At 42.2% G+C, this 17,174-nt stretch overlaps 2 protein-coding genes across 6 annotated transcripts in view; both read right to left on the bottom strand.

Annotated features, from left to right (window-relative positions):
* Nucleotides 1-6,313, bottom strand: part of arhgap36 (Rho GTPase activating protein 36) — a 63,861-nt gene extending 57,548 nt beyond the window's left edge. For all 3 annotated transcript variants that reach the window (XM_085759784.1, XM_085759783.1, XM_085759782.1), the window contains exon 1: nucleotides 6,010-6,313. In XM_085759784.1, the coding sequence (XP_085615910.1) occupies nucleotides 6,010-6,108 (99 nt within the window). In that variant the 5' untranslated portion in view covers nucleotides 6,109-6,313. The remainder of the gene's footprint in view (nucleotides 1-6,009) is intronic.
* A 5,447-nt stretch (nucleotides 6,314-11,760) lies between these two features.
* nhsl2 (NHS-like 2) overlaps nucleotides 11,761-17,174 on the bottom strand; it is a 148,378-nt gene continuing 142,964 nt past the window's right edge. For all 3 annotated transcript variants that reach the window (XM_085759772.1, XM_085759773.1, XM_085759774.1), the window contains one exon: nucleotides 11,761-16,907. In XM_085759772.1, the coding sequence (XP_085615898.1) occupies nucleotides 16,571-16,907 (337 nt within the window). In that variant the 3' untranslated portion in view covers nucleotides 11,761-16,570. The remainder of the gene's footprint in view (nucleotides 16,908-17,174) is intronic.

Raw genomic sequence — 17,174 nt, forward strand, 5'->3', positions numbered from 1 at the left:
TATGTCTCTATTTTTGCACAGTGTCTACTCAGTTTAACTGTTCAGCATTTCTTATCTACATAAATAAGAGTATGACAGTCGGTGAAAGATGATAATTCACGCTAAAGACGATTAATCACAGTTGAAAACAACGGAACAAAGATTGTGTGATCAATTTCATACCTGTTCTTGCAAACTTCAAACCTCATGTATGAAGATTTTTCATCTGCAGCTTTTGCTTAAGTGTGTTCTTTTTTTAGTATGTGACAGGAAACGTAGCGAGATGGTTGTCATGTTGGCTCCTCCTCCTTTTTCTCTGAACGTTCATCTCGTTCAGTCAGGAAAGACTCGTGTGCTGACGGTTCACTGACGACAGTGACTGACGATGGCGTGATTGGATAAGATGAACCAGGAGGAGGTCGCCTTGTGAATTTTGAATAAGCTTCATGCACAGCTCCACTACTTCCTGAACTTAAACAGGCTCCTTTATTTCCTGTCTTACATTATTGGACAAACTGATTAGAGCTGTGCATAAAGCCTATTGATTGAGGTTGAAAGTGGTTGATGGTGTTTTGAGTCTCTGAGCAAAACCATCTCATCCTCGAAGGCCTTTTATTTGCTTTTCCAGAGCTTTTAGCCACACTGCATGATCTTCCTCAGCTTAATGGTTATGAAACTTACATTTTTCCTTAATTGCTTTATTTTGACTTGAGATGAGGCTCTTTTTTTTTGATTGTTTCATTTTAACAGCCCCCCTTCCTTCGTTCTGTCTTGTCAAACAGAGTTCAGGACAATTTCTGACAAGGAAAATAGTTCCAGTAAAAACAGACCTCGACTGTTTTGGTACGTTATTAATTTTTGGAAACTTAACTATCAATAAATCTGTAATTCAGCAGCCTCAGAAAAGCAGAGGGGCAACAAAAACAACTTCACCACTCATGTCGACACCAGATTTAAAAGCTCATTTACTCCATGTTTTCCTGGTGGAGGACAGAATCATTCACAAAGACTTCAGGTTTAAATCGGTTTTCAGACTCGAAGCAGGAACGACACCTCGACTGACACCTGGAAAATCGAGCATCATTCACCTTTCAAGCTCGTACTCGACACTTCATAATCTCGACAACAGGATGAAAACCGACACCGACAGTTACTGAGATCAGCTCCGCAGCCGCTGCTCCGACCCCGACGACTTTATCAGAACTTTAAGGGGATTTGGCCATTTTCTTGCCGACTGTGCCTCACAAATCAAAAAGACAAGCGAGAAATGTGATTGAGCCGTACAAGCTGCACGTACCCATGACAGAGGGATCAGTAGAGAGAGAGAGAGAAAGAGAGAGATGTGGTAACAGTAGAGAAAAGAGAGAGAGCAAGAAAGGTTCTGCCGAGAGCGAAACAAGAGATGACAGATGGGCAGATGCAGAAATAATGGTTTGAGAGAAAAGTGATGCAGCTGTCTGGTAATGTCTGAGAGGAAGGAACCATACAGAGGGAGAGAGAGGAGATTGAGAGAGGGAGAGCTAAATGTGAGCTATTAACTTTAAGATTTAGCTGGACCCGGTTTCGTCGGCCGTGGCCAAGTGATGCTCCGCAGCAGATGGCAGAGGCTCTCAATCTTCATTCCTAATGAAATGACCACGTCGTTGCACTTGCAGGCGGTCGGTTACACAAGCGCATACTTCACACATCTGCAAAACTTTCGCCAAATTAGAGTAAAAAGAGATCCATCCAAAAAACTCACATCTGGCAGCTTCCAGATCTGCGGTTTTTTATTTTAATTTTTGCATTTTTTCTGGTTTTGTAGTTTTTTTTTTTCATTATTTCTGCAGATAATTGACAAAACAGAAGCAAATGACTCGAGGCCCGTTCCAGCATCTGAACATTTTCCTTTACTGGTGGTGGTTGTTACATAACTGACTCAATGTAATGTACAGGTGTGGGGATTATCTTCTGAAGTGTGTGGTTTGGCAAAAGCATACATTTAATGTCTCAATCCAAGACCAAGGGTAAGTCCTACTGATACAGTCCTATAGTTACTGTGTTAGACCAAGAACTAGTCCAGAGTAACCCTAGCCCTAACCCTTCCCACAAGCCGAGCCGTGTTATGGTTTCTGCAGGCCTGACTGTGTCACACTGCTCTGATGTCAAGGATGACGTAAACAGACAGTACAATACCCTTAAGGCTACGACTATACAGTACGTTGTCATCCAAAGAAAAGACAAAGGAGAAGAGTGGGGACCTGATCAGTTTTTGCAAAGAAAGTTTGACACAAGTTGGTGATGATCGGACAGTCATAACTTTATCCCAGGTCGTCAATTGCCTTTTACCTTTCTGTCTTTGAACCTCTCTCACAGTTCAAAACCAAAAATATCACTAGATTTCCCTTGGGTGAGTCTTTAGGGAGTCTTGGTTCAGATAAATCAAGTCTCACTAAAGTCCAATTAAAGTTACCATCCCAGGCGGCTGGATTTAGGATTTTTTTTTTCAAATTGCACAACTGATATGCACCCACCCCCTCCGTCCAGGAATCACCAAAACCATTAAATAGACTATTGCTAAGTAAAACAGACTGTTGCTAGGGACGCCGCTCTGATCGGAGTAGCACAGAGCAGAAGAACTATGCAGGATACTTATCTTATCTTTAATTTTTACCATCATTAAACGGCTTGGGACTAATTGTGATGTTAGATAAATGACTTGTGGAAGAGTGGAGGCTCTCTGCCTTACACACCGCTGCTGAAAACCAAACCTGCGATCAGAGCCTCGGACCTGGTGTCTCTGTGGCACCACAAGTGCACGACACAAACGCCTCCGAGACTTATTTGATTGGTAGGACACATTTTGGCCCCTGCTCCTTACACAGATGACCACATTTCGTCATTAACAATATGTCAATGTAGTACTTATGGCATCGATTACTGTCTAATACTTACCAGATATACTCAGATTTTTATAATTTTGCCAAAAATGTGCCACCTGTGATGGTAACTTTAAGTCAAGGGACTTGATTCCAGGTAAAGTCAGTAGCAAATTTCATGGACTTCGGCAACACTTTGAGGTTTGGGGATCCAGAAATCAAGTAGGCCTAAGTGTCTGGAGGACTCAGATACAGTAGCCTAAGTGTCAGCTCAAGACGAGACAAGTTTCAAATCCACATTTCTGTGTCTTAGTTGTGACATTTGTTCCTTCCTTCAACCAAAACCAAAAGAGTTTCCCAATGTGCAACAAGCAGAAGATGCGCTTCACCACTTACTCACTCGTAATTGTGGTTTAACTTAAATCGAAACCTGTAGCAGAAGCAGTAGGTCAAAGGAAAATGGGTCAGCTGTGCACCACAACCGAAAATATGACGATAACACATTTCTGCTTTGCTGAATGCCACGGTTTGACGATAATCTTGAGGATGGTGTGATGCACAGATTCATCACTGATGCACAACCTGCCTGTGGGAAAACCTCCGTTCAGCCAACTTTCACTTTTAAAACACAGTAGATCTTCTGAATCGCACCGCCATTGTCTACCGCTTTTCTATGGAGCGTAATAATGATAATGACTCCCCCACAACAACAACAATAACAACAACACACAGGTCCCATCCTGCTGAGCTCAATGTTAATGAGTGAGTAAATAGCAGAAGCCTAAAGGACGTCTGGCATTTTGGATTTATAAGAAAAACAAACAAACGTTTCAATAAAACACAAATCTAAAGTTTCCGATCTTAAAACACAGGTAACACAACAGTAATTGAGTTTGACCTACCAGTTGTTGCCGTACATTAACACCCTGTGGTGTTACATCCTCCCTCCTGCAAAGCTCAGACACTTCACACTTTTCTGTTTTAGGTTTCACACTCAACACAAGAGGAAACAAAAATACCAACAACCACTGGTGTGAACCTATGACCCTCCTCATCTCAGTGCTTTCAAGTAGTTAGTTAGTGCCTGCAGCTGTAAAAGGAAACACCAACATTATCACCTCATTAAACTCTAGCTGTTACCATGGAGCTGAATTCCCCGTTAATTTTCACTAGCTAGTAGCCTAGCTAGCACAGCCAGTACAGCTCTCTAGCTAATAACTGCTACCTGTTGCTAGGCGACTGATGGGAGTGAACCAAAACATTAAAGCTGCTGCTCATAAATACCTCATTATCCGACATTCAAATTTGGTTCTGTTTCGGCCAATCACAGAGTCAGGTAAAGAGGCTTGTCTCAGAGTGAGGAGAGGTTGGTCCAGTTGCGTTTAGCGCAAAACTCCCATAAAACCTGCTCCAGAGAACGAGCGAATCTCATGAAAGAGATAAAGACAGAAATTTTTAAACACTTACAGAACAACCCAAACAGATAAATACAGTTTTTTGAGGTAAAATCTTCCTAATTACAGTTTACAGTTTTTATCCGTCAAAAAGAAGCAGCCAACAAAAGGTCGGCTACATTTTGTTTTGGGGGGATATTTATAGGCTATAAACCCCTGTTAAGTTTAATTTTGTTAAGTCTATTGTTGTTCATGACTAATTAAAGTGAGAAGGATATCAGGGAAAAACAGGCAGGCCTACAGATTGCGAGACTCAATGAAACCAAAACAAGCTGAAAGACACTAAACTGTTCACTAAAACTAGCAAAAATGCAGAACAGAGCCAGAGTTTTTTTTTTTTATATATACATCTGCTTTTAGTCATTTAATCCTTTGTTTTCTTTTTTTTCGTAGAAAATATTGATTAATGCAGCTTTGAAATCATTTTGACTCTTAAGTCTGCGTGGCTGCTCTCAGGTTTCCCCCACAATCACAGCAGGCTTCTGCTCCATTAATAATGTTCATTTACACTGGGTCACCTCACATCACAGTGAAGTTCAACAGGCCACGAGGTGAAGCATCAGCTGTTCGGCATCATTCTTCACACTAAGTATGAGTTATGTGTCTGTGGACAATATCAGCTGAAATAATGAATAAAATGCTGAGAAGAAAAATGGTAAAGAAACAATAAAGGGACAATGCAGCACCACAGGGTTGGACTTTCATCACTGAGCACCTGGAACTGCATAATCAGGATAAATCGCTCTCTGCTCCAACCAATGCAACAGGATCAAAGCTGAAATTTTCCAGTGCTGATATAAAGATGTTTCTCATTAAAAATATCTCATGTAATTAACCCAAAGTGTTGCACAGGATTAGCAGATTAAGTTCCTACACCATAGTTTCAGACTGCCTCTACATAGTTAAGGTGTACGGAAATCAAACTCTTGCCGCCTCTTTCTGTCTTGGTTTTTATAAACAGGAGTAAATCTAGTTACAAAAAGGGAGGGAAACCATCTTTGCCCACAGCTGCACTCCTTCTCATTCTTATGTGTTTATATTTTTGAATATATTTCCCTGAGTTTTGGTTAGGCAGATAGGCATCCGGCCAGAGGGAACAACTGATTGGCTTTTTTTTGGTTTTCTTGGGTTTCTGCCATCCATCGGATGACGATTATTTTTAACCACAGCTATGAAACTGACAGAGGTGGAGCCCCTCAATCTGAAATCCACAGGGGAGCATTTACAATATCCACAAGCCAAGTACGACGTGATCTGACTTTGATGATGAACGATGTCTGATGGGTGTTGACTGTTTATTCATAGGAATAACATACTGGGAAACGAATCCAGATGAGTTTAAAGCAAGAAAAGCATGGATGTAACATGGAACTATGGAGCTGCTTCTTATTCCTACATGTTAAAGTGACAAATTTCAATTACAAGTTGAAAGAAAACGCATTAGCTTGTACTTAAAGTCTAACTGTTTTACAGTATAAACACATTTAAGCAGAAAAAACATCATAATTCTCCATAATATCTCTTGCTTTGACAGCAATATGATTTACAGCCTGTCAGCAAATAGCCTACCACATAAAGTAAGAGAAATAGAGATGTTGTGTTTTCATGGCAACAAGAAGCACTACACAAAAACACACGAGTGCAAAAACAGAAACACACACGCATGCACGCACACATATCCACGCACACACAGGACCTAAGTGTTAACTTTTACTTACCACATAGTAGAAATGCATGTCTGCTCGCACAGGTTGATCTCCTACGTGCACAGCTGGAGGCGTGGATGTGAGCGGCGTCGGTCCATCCAGCAGGAGCATGAGTGAGGAGTCCGTAAGTCTGTGTGTGTGTGTGTGTGTGTGTGTGTGTGTGCACGTGGCCTGACAGGTACTCCAAATAGCCCTGATGTTTACAAAAAGCCTCAGTGTTCGTCTTCTTCTCCTCTGACTCTTTCTCCTCCCTCTGTTGCTTGATCTCCCTCTCTAATGATACTGCTTCTTCTCTCTTCTCTCCTCCTCCTCCTCCTTCCTCTCCTCTGCTGTACTTGACGTTACTCCTCCCTCCCTCCCCCACTCTCTCTCTCTCTCTCCTCCCCCCCACATGACTTCAGTCCCTTGTCCCTCCCTTTTTCTGTTTTGGTTCCACTTCCTCTCATTTTTTCCTCTTTCCATCCAGACTAATTTAATCTTTTCTTTTTCTTTTTTTTGTTTTTACCATCCTTTGCTCTGCGAAATTGATCCCTTCTCTTTTTTTTTCCTTCATCAGTATCATATAGTGTGTTTTAATTTGAAAAGCACCTTCAACAGGAGGAGAAGCCAAATTCTCATCTGACTGAGTCTTTCTGTCTTTCTGTTGAAAGCAGATTGCTGTCAGTTCTTCCTGTGTTAGCCACAGCCACCCTGTAAGTCTGTGTGTGCGTGTCTGTTATGTGTGTGTCATAGATAACATGTCGTGCACTCTACTGTCAGAAACAGGAAGAGTGGCGCTTGGTAGTTTGGCCCTGATGATAGAAAAAGAAAGAATGTGTGCGTGTATGTAGACAGCTTGTGTGTACCTGCAAGCCTACGAAGAGAGAAATGTAATTAAACTCAAGCATTTTATTATGAAACTTGTCAAAGTAATCACTTTGCCACACACACACAGAGCCTTGTATCGTGCCAACAGTTCATGACCTTTACTAATATCTATATATAAACAGGTTTAAGTCTGTTTACACCACATAATCTGTATAAGAGGACAAACACAGGCATTAAAATAATGTGTTCACATCATGTTATGGATTAACTTATATGTGTTTCCATTTAATCATATAATATTTAATGCTTTATGTTTGAAATTCATCAAGATAATTGTTAGAAAATCAGATTTTCTATTACTTTTTGTCCTTGAGAGTATTCAGAATCAACATCATGTCTACTTCCTCTTTGATCTTTAAAGAGCAACTTACCGGCAGCTGAAGAGTTTGTTCCTGCTGACCTCTAGTGGTCTCGCCTCTCACTGCACTGCCCTGGTGTCCAGGTGGACTCAAGGTTGTGGGTGTGGTTACAGGTGCAACAGAAAGGCGCTTCACTTATCTGACACACCCAATCAACAGTAACAACCAGATAGAGTCACTTTTCAGCCAGATACTAGGTTCTTCAATATCTACGTCCTCTGCAGGTAAGAAAACGCATTGAATAAGAGAATGATATGAACGTGATATTAACTTTATTTGTAATCACAATAGAGAAGCTGTTCTCTCTGCTGTTTTCCTCTCAAACTCCTACTTAGCAAACTCATACCTGTTGTCACCGTTGTCAAATTAAGGTGAAGGTTAAGTAATGTAAATTGCTCTAAGCTCAAAGGTTATTTTTAAAAATAAAAACGTATAATCAATAAATCACAAGAGGGTTTAGATTTTTAAATATAAATATACAATTTTTTCCATGTATATATCTCTTTATAAATATTAGTTATCTCAGGTCCTAGAGAAATATTTTACTGTAATGTTGCACAGATACTGGACCTGTATAGACTAAAACATTCTTCTATATTTCAAACAAAAGCAATTTGAAGGGTGCAATTAGTAATAGTAATAGTAATAGTAATAGAGCAGATTTCGTTTGATTGATCAGATATTTCACCTGTCATCATATTTGTGCATCTCACTAACTTCCACAGTGACGGTCGCAGTGACGTCTTTCGTCCAGTAGATGGCTCCAGAGCCCAACAAGAAAACAGTGAGAGAGCACAGAGCAGGAGCCACTTGAATGCTGTTTGTGTGTCTAAATAGGAAGGATGCAATTAACAGAGAGGATGTCATTATAGAGCTGGAACATGAAGCAGCCTCGATCTACCACCTGAACCCACACTCACACTCCAGTATTTCCACACAAACCACAATACTATACTTGTGAGGATCTGTGGGAGCTATAATGAATTCAAAGTATCTAACAGAAACCTAGACCTAACTCTATCTCTGACTCTAAAACCATGTTTCTCTCACTTTAAAAAAAGAAGTAGAGATCAGATTTTAAAAAAATGTCCTTCCAAAATGAAAGTCCTCATATAGCTCAAAACCTCCAATGGTCCTCACAAAGAGAGAAATACAAGAACACACACACTTGCACAAAGAGGAACGCCCCTGAGAAGAGAGGGACAGATAAGTAGGTGTGTTTGATTTGGAGTGAACATCGTCTCTGAGGCGAGTGCAGCCAATTATGAAACATCCGTCTTCAGCTAGAAGAGAAGAGTGCACGTTCATAATGAGAGCACAGATCTGACTTCAGACCCACTCTGGGCTGGAAACCTGATCACTGACTTCTTCTTAATAAAAGCGACATGCTGCATTGATCTCGATTCACAGAGAAACATTTCACCTACATGTCCTCAGAAGGTGCTTTCTAAACTGATTTAGTCAAACTTTGACTTTCAACAAATCTTAAAGGGATAGTTCAACATTTTTGGCAAATTGGCCCATTGCCATAATCCCTATAGTCATAGCAGTAGGTTCGCTACCTTTAATTGTCGATGCAAGCTATTTTTAAAACGGCGGAGCAGAGCCACGAGCTGCTCAGAGCTACGCTATGGAGGCTAATGGGATTTCTTGGTTTCCCTCATCAAACTCATCAAATACACAATCCAACAACTCCAAAACGCTCTGGTGGACAAGTTGTGACCTGCACATTCACCACGCTATGAGATAATAACAGAACGTTACCAGACAGAGTTGTTTTAGAGGCAAATGCAGAGACTGCTTGCTGAAAAACTGACCCAGACGGGAACGCTCATCAGCGGTTTGTCCACGAGAGTGTTTTGGAGTTGGATTGTGTATTTGATGAGTTTGATGAGGGAAACCAAGAAATCCCATGAGCCTCCGTAGCGTAGCTCTGAGCAGGTCGCGGCTCTGCTCCGCCGTTCTAAAAACAGCTTGCACCGACAAATAAAGGTAACGAACCTACTGCTAAAACTAATTTGCCAAAATGTTGAACTACCCTTTAAAGGAGTATTTGGTGTTTTGTTTTTTTAATCAATGAACTAATGACATGGCAATGAATCTGTATCAGGTTCTGTGAAAACTTATGTGGCCAAAAGTATTTGGACACCTTTGCTCCAGTCCTCCAAGGCACATGATTTGGGTTAGACCTCTTCATGAAAATTGCAAAGATGAAGAGATTATTTCCACGCCTAATCACAAAGATGGAAAACGCTTATTAGGGAAAGTTATGAAATACAGTGATGGGTAGAGCGGCTGAGATGCACAGTTCCCAGACCGTTTCTTGGTTTTCAAGGTACCCGAGTCAAAGGCAACTGGCCTTTTGGGTTCTTGGAGATGTTTCATCTCAACCAAAAGGCTTCTTTAGTTAGTTATCAACGCTGATAGGGGGTTCAAGGTATTTAACCTCTGGTTGGATTGTCACCTTGGAGGTCGTCCTGAAAGCCGTTGATCTTGTGACCGCTTAGGGTCATGTGTTGCAACATGAATGGGGGTTGAAGAACCTTGAAAGGGAGTTCAAGAATGTGTCATAGGTGGCTGATGTTCCAGTAGGACATTGATGACCTCCATTACTCCTTTCTCAAACCATCCGTCTTCTCTGTCCAAAACATCTGACAACAGCACTAAGGGTTAAATACCTTGGACTCGGCATCAGTGCTTAGAACTGAAGAAATCTTTCAGTGAAGAAGTGAAACACCTTCAAGAACTGAAAAGGAATCCAGTTGCCTTCAGCTGAAACGCTTAAGACTTCAACAACCTGGATCACTGAGAACCTACAGACAAACACTGGTTGATGTTGATGTCAATAAACAATTTTACAGAAGGCTTATCTTTACCAGAGCGGCCAGTCTTTAAAGATTTTACCCTCTGAAGGAACTAGACTGTGTAAAGTGAGAAACTGGTGAGAAACAGCACAAACAAAAGATGGCAAAGCAAACATTCATTTTTTTAAGCAAGAAAAATAATTTATTTATAATGATATAATAATTTCATCACATTGGCATCGCAGAGCTGCGGAGGGAAGCGTTTCTGTGTGTGACGCCACCTCACAGCTACACATCACACCATTGGATGGGGCAGGGAAACGGAGGTTATTCAATACATACACGGAATATTCCTTTAAATATGTCTTTTTCAACGAGGAATAACAAAAATAGAATAATTCCAATAACTCTGTCTGTCTTTTCTTTCTCTGTGTCTCTCGCTAATTAATCATCTCTGTGTCTTTATACGCTGCCTGTACACAGCCCCCATGCAACACTGGGGTTTGAAAATTCGACTCGAGGGCTTTGTTTTACTTTGCTTGGAGTGGCAGGAGGGCGGAGCTTACCTCCAGAAGACCTTAGTGCTTTAAGATGTGCTGCATATCGACTTTGTAGTACCCCTGAAATGCCCAAGCACGGTAAACCTCACCCCACTGGCACTCCTTAAAAGAAGTAAGACGATCTTTGGCCCAAATCTGCAGCCACTATATCTCTCTCTCCCTCTTACTCTCCCCGTCACCTTTTCACCCTCTTTCATTCTCTCATAAAGCTGGAGCACACGACTGAGAAGTTAATAACCACAGCAACCCCGAGTTGCGTATTAAAAAGGAAATCTGGGAAATATACCACATTCAATTTTTAGGGGCAATTCACAAGAAAGGAACAAAGTTTGATGTGGTTTGGCTTGGAAATATCTACTGCAGCTCACAGAAAGTCAGTGGATCTCAGTTTGATTTGAGTTTGTTTTACCCAAAGTGCCAAAAAGAAATCTGATTAAAAGAAACCAGAGAGTTTCATACTCTTCCATGGGTGCAGTCACACTGTGGATGAAGGAAGTGGCTCTCAACAATGTGAGGTCTGTGGATTAAAGTGACCAAGTCACTGAATTTGGAAATATATCAATATATATTTAAAACGTATATATTGTTTTTTAGTTCTTACCTCGGCATCATTACAAAGCTGTGCATCCAGGTAAGTTAGTTTTGGCTAATTGTTGCAAACAAATGGATAAGGCATGATGCAAACTAGTCCAACCTAATTTGGGACCCAAACCCAAGCCGACAGTCAAACTTGTTTGTTTACTTAATTTTATTGATCACTGATCATTACATCTCCAATATGAAGAGACACTTTCTCCACCAATACAAGCATAAACCTTTAAGCCCAATAAAGGCCCAAAACTGACTTGAAATCTGACTCTTTGTCACGATCAATCGGGTTTGTGTCGGGAACAGAAATCTTACTCGTACCATAAACATTTCCTTAAAACATTTTGTTGAAATCTTCATTTCATTCGAAGACATTTTATTGATTCTATATAAGTATTTTGTAAGTGCTGGTTGAATTAGTGTGGAAGTCTTACCCCTTGTGGGGATGTTTGATTCGTTTACGCCAACAGCTCTATTCAATACATCTTACAAATGACTGTAAACACACTGGTCACACAAACGTAGCTTTGTTTCTCTTAACCAGATAAACTGTGATCTTTCTGTTGGCCAAGTCTCCAACTCCACTTTTTTACCTTTTTCCACACGACTGACTTTTATTTGCGTCGCTTAGCAACAGGTTGCTATTTGGCCGCTCCGTATCTGCGGAGACTGACTGTAAAATTAAACCGAATTAATTAAGGAGTGATTGCGGTGCTCCAGCCTTTCTTGCTTTCCCACACCTTTTATCACTTAGCGGGTAGGAAACTGAGAGAGTGAGAGCGAGAGAGAGAGGGAAAAGCTTTTAACGTGATTACTCCTCTGAGTCACGGCAGCCGAGGAGAGGGAAGAGAGGAAGTGAAGGAGAAGATGATGGAATACATATAAACTTCGGCGTGGTAATCCCCACATTCAGCAAAATCAAACCTCCCCTCCGTAACCCCATTTCCCCTCCTTCCTCACTTCCCCACTCGTCTTCCTAAAGACGGGATAATGGATTAAATATTCACTATATTCCTCTTGTCAGCTCCCTTTCCACTTCATAGAAACATCATTTTCAATATAATATATCGTCAGCATATTTTAGAGATTGGTAATATAGATCTAGAAATTTATTGGAGGCAGAGTTGCTCCGGTCGCAGAAATAATCTCATTGGTTATTTAGCCCCCAAAAATGGGCGGGACCAAGGACCAAAATAATTCCCTTGTTGTGAGTTGATTGATTGATAACATCTTGCTGCCGTTGTTTGTAAATTTGTTATTGACAGAAGAACTCTTTGGCTCCGCCCATCAACAATTAACCACCCAATGAGATTATTTCTGCCTCTATAGCCATTTGGTATCTCAAGAACATTTGTAAAAACTTTGTAAATACTTGCGTCCCTACAAAAAGGGACAGCAACCTACCAGTGTACCCATATGTTTCTTTGTCTGTCTGTACCTCTTATTTCCCTATTTCAGACCAAATCTGCCACCTGAACAGTTAAAACAACACAATGGTTTGTTGATCCTAAACACATCAAATGGAAACATCATCTATTCTTAGATGTGTGTGTGCATCTTGTCATTACTGTGAGGAAACAACAAATCCCATCAATCCTTTCCACTTGGATTGCTCCGAGGGGAAAAATACCTCTACTCCGTCTACCTGCATATGAATGCTGATTTGGGCACTACTGATTCTCCATACAGGTGAGATCAGATCTAACATAAAATACTCGCTTTTATACTTTTCACTTGTTATTTGGGCCCGATTACACAAAAGATTGTGTGTTTGTGTATGTGTGTGTGTGTGTACAACCAAGGCAGCTGAAATAAAAAAATAATAATTATAAAATAAAATAAAAACACACTAGGCGCCGCAGCAACACGCCCATTATTCAGTATACAAGGCAAACAAACACAGAGTTTTATAGGTTTATCTTTTTTTCATTCACTAAATATTTAAAACAAGCGTCACTTGACTAGTCATCATAAATGGTGATAATTTATGCATTTTTAAAATTTTCATCTTTTTTTTCAGGATGATGGAATACCTGAAGGACTGTTGTAGGATGTGTGTGTGACGGAGTTTGTTTTTTTGTTTTATTTTTTATTTTTTCTACTCTCCTGGTGTTGTGTGTATTTCCATCCACTAGGGGGAGCTCTGACTCAATAGCACCGAGGGATAGTTTGCCGCCTGGGATTCAGGAGATGAAAGGTTCCCTCATCCCCTTCTACATGGTCCAGTTCATGCAGCAGGGGGGGGCAGGAGGGTGAGTCAGGTGTTAAGAGCTGAACTGCTGCTAAATCAAGAATCATCGGACTGTCCACACTGTGATCCAGAGCTGAGGTTTCGGTCTGGGATCAAAAATCCACAGGGCGTTTCGTTCACAGTCCAAAAGTCAAGGTCCTTTATGCAAAAACACATTCAAACCCTGCCTGTTTCTGTGTTTGTGCACAGATCCTATCAACCCATTCATTCAGTCAGTCATTCATTCATCCATGCACTCATTCATCCATGTTCATCCCATCCTACATGGATACTGTAAAGGAATGTAAAGAAAAAGTATAAAAACCCAATGAGCAAGAAAAGAGAGAAGGCAAGAAGATAAGCGCTGATAGAAAGATGTTCATGCACCCTCAAGCTCAGCACAGCGTCTATTTTCTTAACAGTCATTCATTGACATTCATCCGGTGTCGCGTCGTCTGCCGAGCTCAGATGCATAGACTGAATGCAGAGAGGAGGTGAAGAGGAAGAGGAAGAGAAAGAAAAGAGACGAGTCGGGAAGGTTGATGGGAATGGGGAGGGGAGGAGGGGTCAAAAAGGGAGGATGGAGAGAAGGTTAAAAGAGGAGCGGAAGAGAGCGGCGAAGGGGTAAAGGAGGCAGTGCTACGTGCAAAAAACCGAGAGAGGTTTGGCTGTATATATGGGGAAGAAAGAGATGGAGGAGTGTTTGCTATGTGCCAGGAGAGTAGGGGAGCTGATGCTAAATGGAGAGACGGCAGATGGAGTGTGTGCTCCAGCAGAGACAAGGAGGAGGAGGAGGAGGAGGAGGAAGGCACCGTCGCTCGTCCTCCCCTCTGAGATGACGAAATGGGCACAGAGGAGGTGCAAAACAAACAAAAACTATTCAACCCTGTACCATCACTTTGCAACACTCCAGACGGACAGACAGACGGACGGACTTTCCATGGAATTTTCAACAGGTTTCCCCGACTTTTCCTGTCGAACGCTCTGGAGGCCAATGTCTCAAGACTCCCGTATCCTAGAAATACAGATTCTGCTAATCATTCCTGAATCCTTTGGGTTTGGAAAAAAAAAACGATTTTGCTTCCATCATCCAAATAATAAGTCCCAAATCCCAGATTCGTCCTTTTGGATTCCGGAATCCTTACAGTACAGTCCTTGATTCCACCTTGGGTTCCGGAACCTCCAGCAGTTCCGTTGGTCGCTCCTCCGATCGTATTCCATGACAGGTGTGTGGTTGGGGTGCAATGGGGGTGTGGGGTGGTGATGATGACGATGATGCACACACACAAACACATATATTCACATTCACACACACACACACACACACACACACGTACACGTTTTGGGTATGTGCAAGTCCAGATGTGCACACACGTAGCGAGGACGCGCACAAAAATGTCAAACACACTAAGAAGGACACAGACATGCAGTCTCTCTCTATCTCTCTATCTCTTCTCTCCACTTTGTTCTTGGCACTTCCCTCTGTACACACACACACACACACACACACACACACACACACACACACACACACACAGACAGACGAGTGCAAACACACACATATGCACCACTAGGTCCCCTCTGGTCTGTTTGTAGATTTTAACAGTCCGTTGGTCCCGTCACCAGAGACCAGAATGAATAAAAACCCTGTTTAATAACCAGGCCTGCTTCATGCTCTCCGTACAGAAACTCCACAGGCATGATTTCATCTGCGCACACACTTGTATGGACAGACACACACATTACACACATACACACACGTTTGTGTACTGTGGATAGGTCTGTTTTCTGCTCATCTTCCATGGCATTGCTCCTTAGTCCATGCGTATGTGTGTGTGTATTTCAGCGTGTGTTTTCCCTTCACGGCGAGGGCAGTTTGAAGTCCAAGCTGTTTGTTGCTCTGTACACTATTTTTAGTCCTGCCTGCAAAGGATTTCTCGCCGATAGATAGCGCAACATTTATCTTTGTACATGATACATTACAGTACAATCCGACTGAACTTGTACAGAATATGGCCGTCTAGCGTGTGTAGGGGGGAAAAAATATATGCAAAAGGAAGAAAAAAAAAGAAACAGTTTGACGAGTTTCTCGAACTGAACGTAGCAACGCAAAGGCTGCGCCGTGTAAACGATGTCCAACGCTAACGAAAAAACAAAAAGTGCTTGTGTTCCGACGTGTTGTCCGTTTCGCTGGGTGCCTTCTGTGGAATGTGTCGTGTTTTTTTTTTTTAGCATGAGCGACAGAATCTGTGACTCGCTCATGGCTCCTTGTCTTTGGTGGTGGCCAAAAAAAAAAGCCCCCCAATGTGGTTTCTCTTTGTAAAACCCTCAATCCAGAAGGTTCTGCCGATTGAGGACGATGGTACTGATGTTGCACCGTATTCACCACAGAGTCATATCGTCCAAAGGTTTTGAGAGGATTCGCTTTCTCATTCTCATCACACATTGATGATTCGGTGCTTGGAGTTGGTGCTGAAGTGCTACTGGCCGGAGGGTTTGGATTTTTTGAAGGTGAATCCTTTGAAAAGTTTCACATCTTCTGTATCTTATTCCATGTGTTTCTTTCTCGGATTCATTTGATCTTCTCGGGCATCCTGTCGGGTTTCAGTATAATTGGTCACAGATTCAGACACATCAACCATCGTCGTCGTCTTCATCTTCGTCATCATCATCATCATCATCATCATCATCAGGGACTTTTGTTGTCGTCGTCATCCAGATGGAGCGCCGGAGTATAGATCATATACCACGGTACAACCTCATTATTCCCAGCGTCTGCTCCACCCCAGCCGTCAAGTCCATCCAGAAATTCCCAAAGAGGAAAAACATGGTGCAGTGTTGAGGCTTCATGGCCTCAAAGCTTCCTCCTTTTCGTTGAAAATACAGCGAGAACAAACCTTGTTCTCTTCAGCTTCCTTACTTTCCTGGAGGGACGGGGAACAATCATAGCGCTCCAACCATGGGAGGGACCATTTTGTCCAAATGTGTGCTCCAATTTGATTGGACGGTGCAAATGGTCAATCAGTAGTTGGAGCGATCTGGCTGGACAGACATGTTAGTCAGAGGGCCCCATCTGGAGTGGGTGGAGCGTTGTAGAATCGGTTGGTAAGCTTTGTCGACAGCAAACGGTACCCGGTTAACGTCTAAGTTAACTGTACTTCCTGTTCATTGGTCGTTGGGTTTGCCGTTCCCCGACGCCGCCTCTCCTCCCTCAGCGGTCGACGACGAGGTGGAAAACTCTGTTACCCGTCGCGCCAGGGGGTTTGTGCTTTTGAGGAGCTCCATGGCGGAGACTCTGGCCCCTCCGCTGGAAGACTTGCTGCCTTTCTTCTGAAGCAGGGCCATGAAGTTCTCGTTGCGGGAGCTGGACCTCTGGCTGCTGCCGAGGGTCAGGTTTCGGAGGTCGCTGCCGCTGGTGCTGTGCTTCACCGGGGACACGAGGCTCTGGCGACTGCCGAAGGAGTCGGTCGGTTCCTTACGGCCCAGAACCTTTCGCTTGGACCTGAAGATAAGACAAGATGTTTTAATTCATGACTTAAAACCTTCTGCTTAAGCCACACGATTCACTATTTAGAGAATGAATCCAAAACATGCAACTACAGAAGGGATTCCTTCCTTTCTTGTAGGAGATGAAAACGGCAACACCGCTTCCTCCCTTCACCCTTTCTTCTCCGCCTTTAGACTATTTTCAGCATCATACAAGGTAAAATCATAAACACTTGTTGCTTAGATACTGGATTTCTTGCGATTCTGTGTGTGCTTGCATCTC

The sequence above is a fragment of the Trachurus japonicus genome, chromosome 18, assembly GCF_045865225.1.
Source record: "Trachurus japonicus isolate A0001 chromosome 18, Traja_1.0".
Classification (NCBI taxonomy): Eukaryota; Metazoa; Chordata; class Actinopteri; order Carangiformes; family Carangidae; genus Trachurus; species Trachurus japonicus.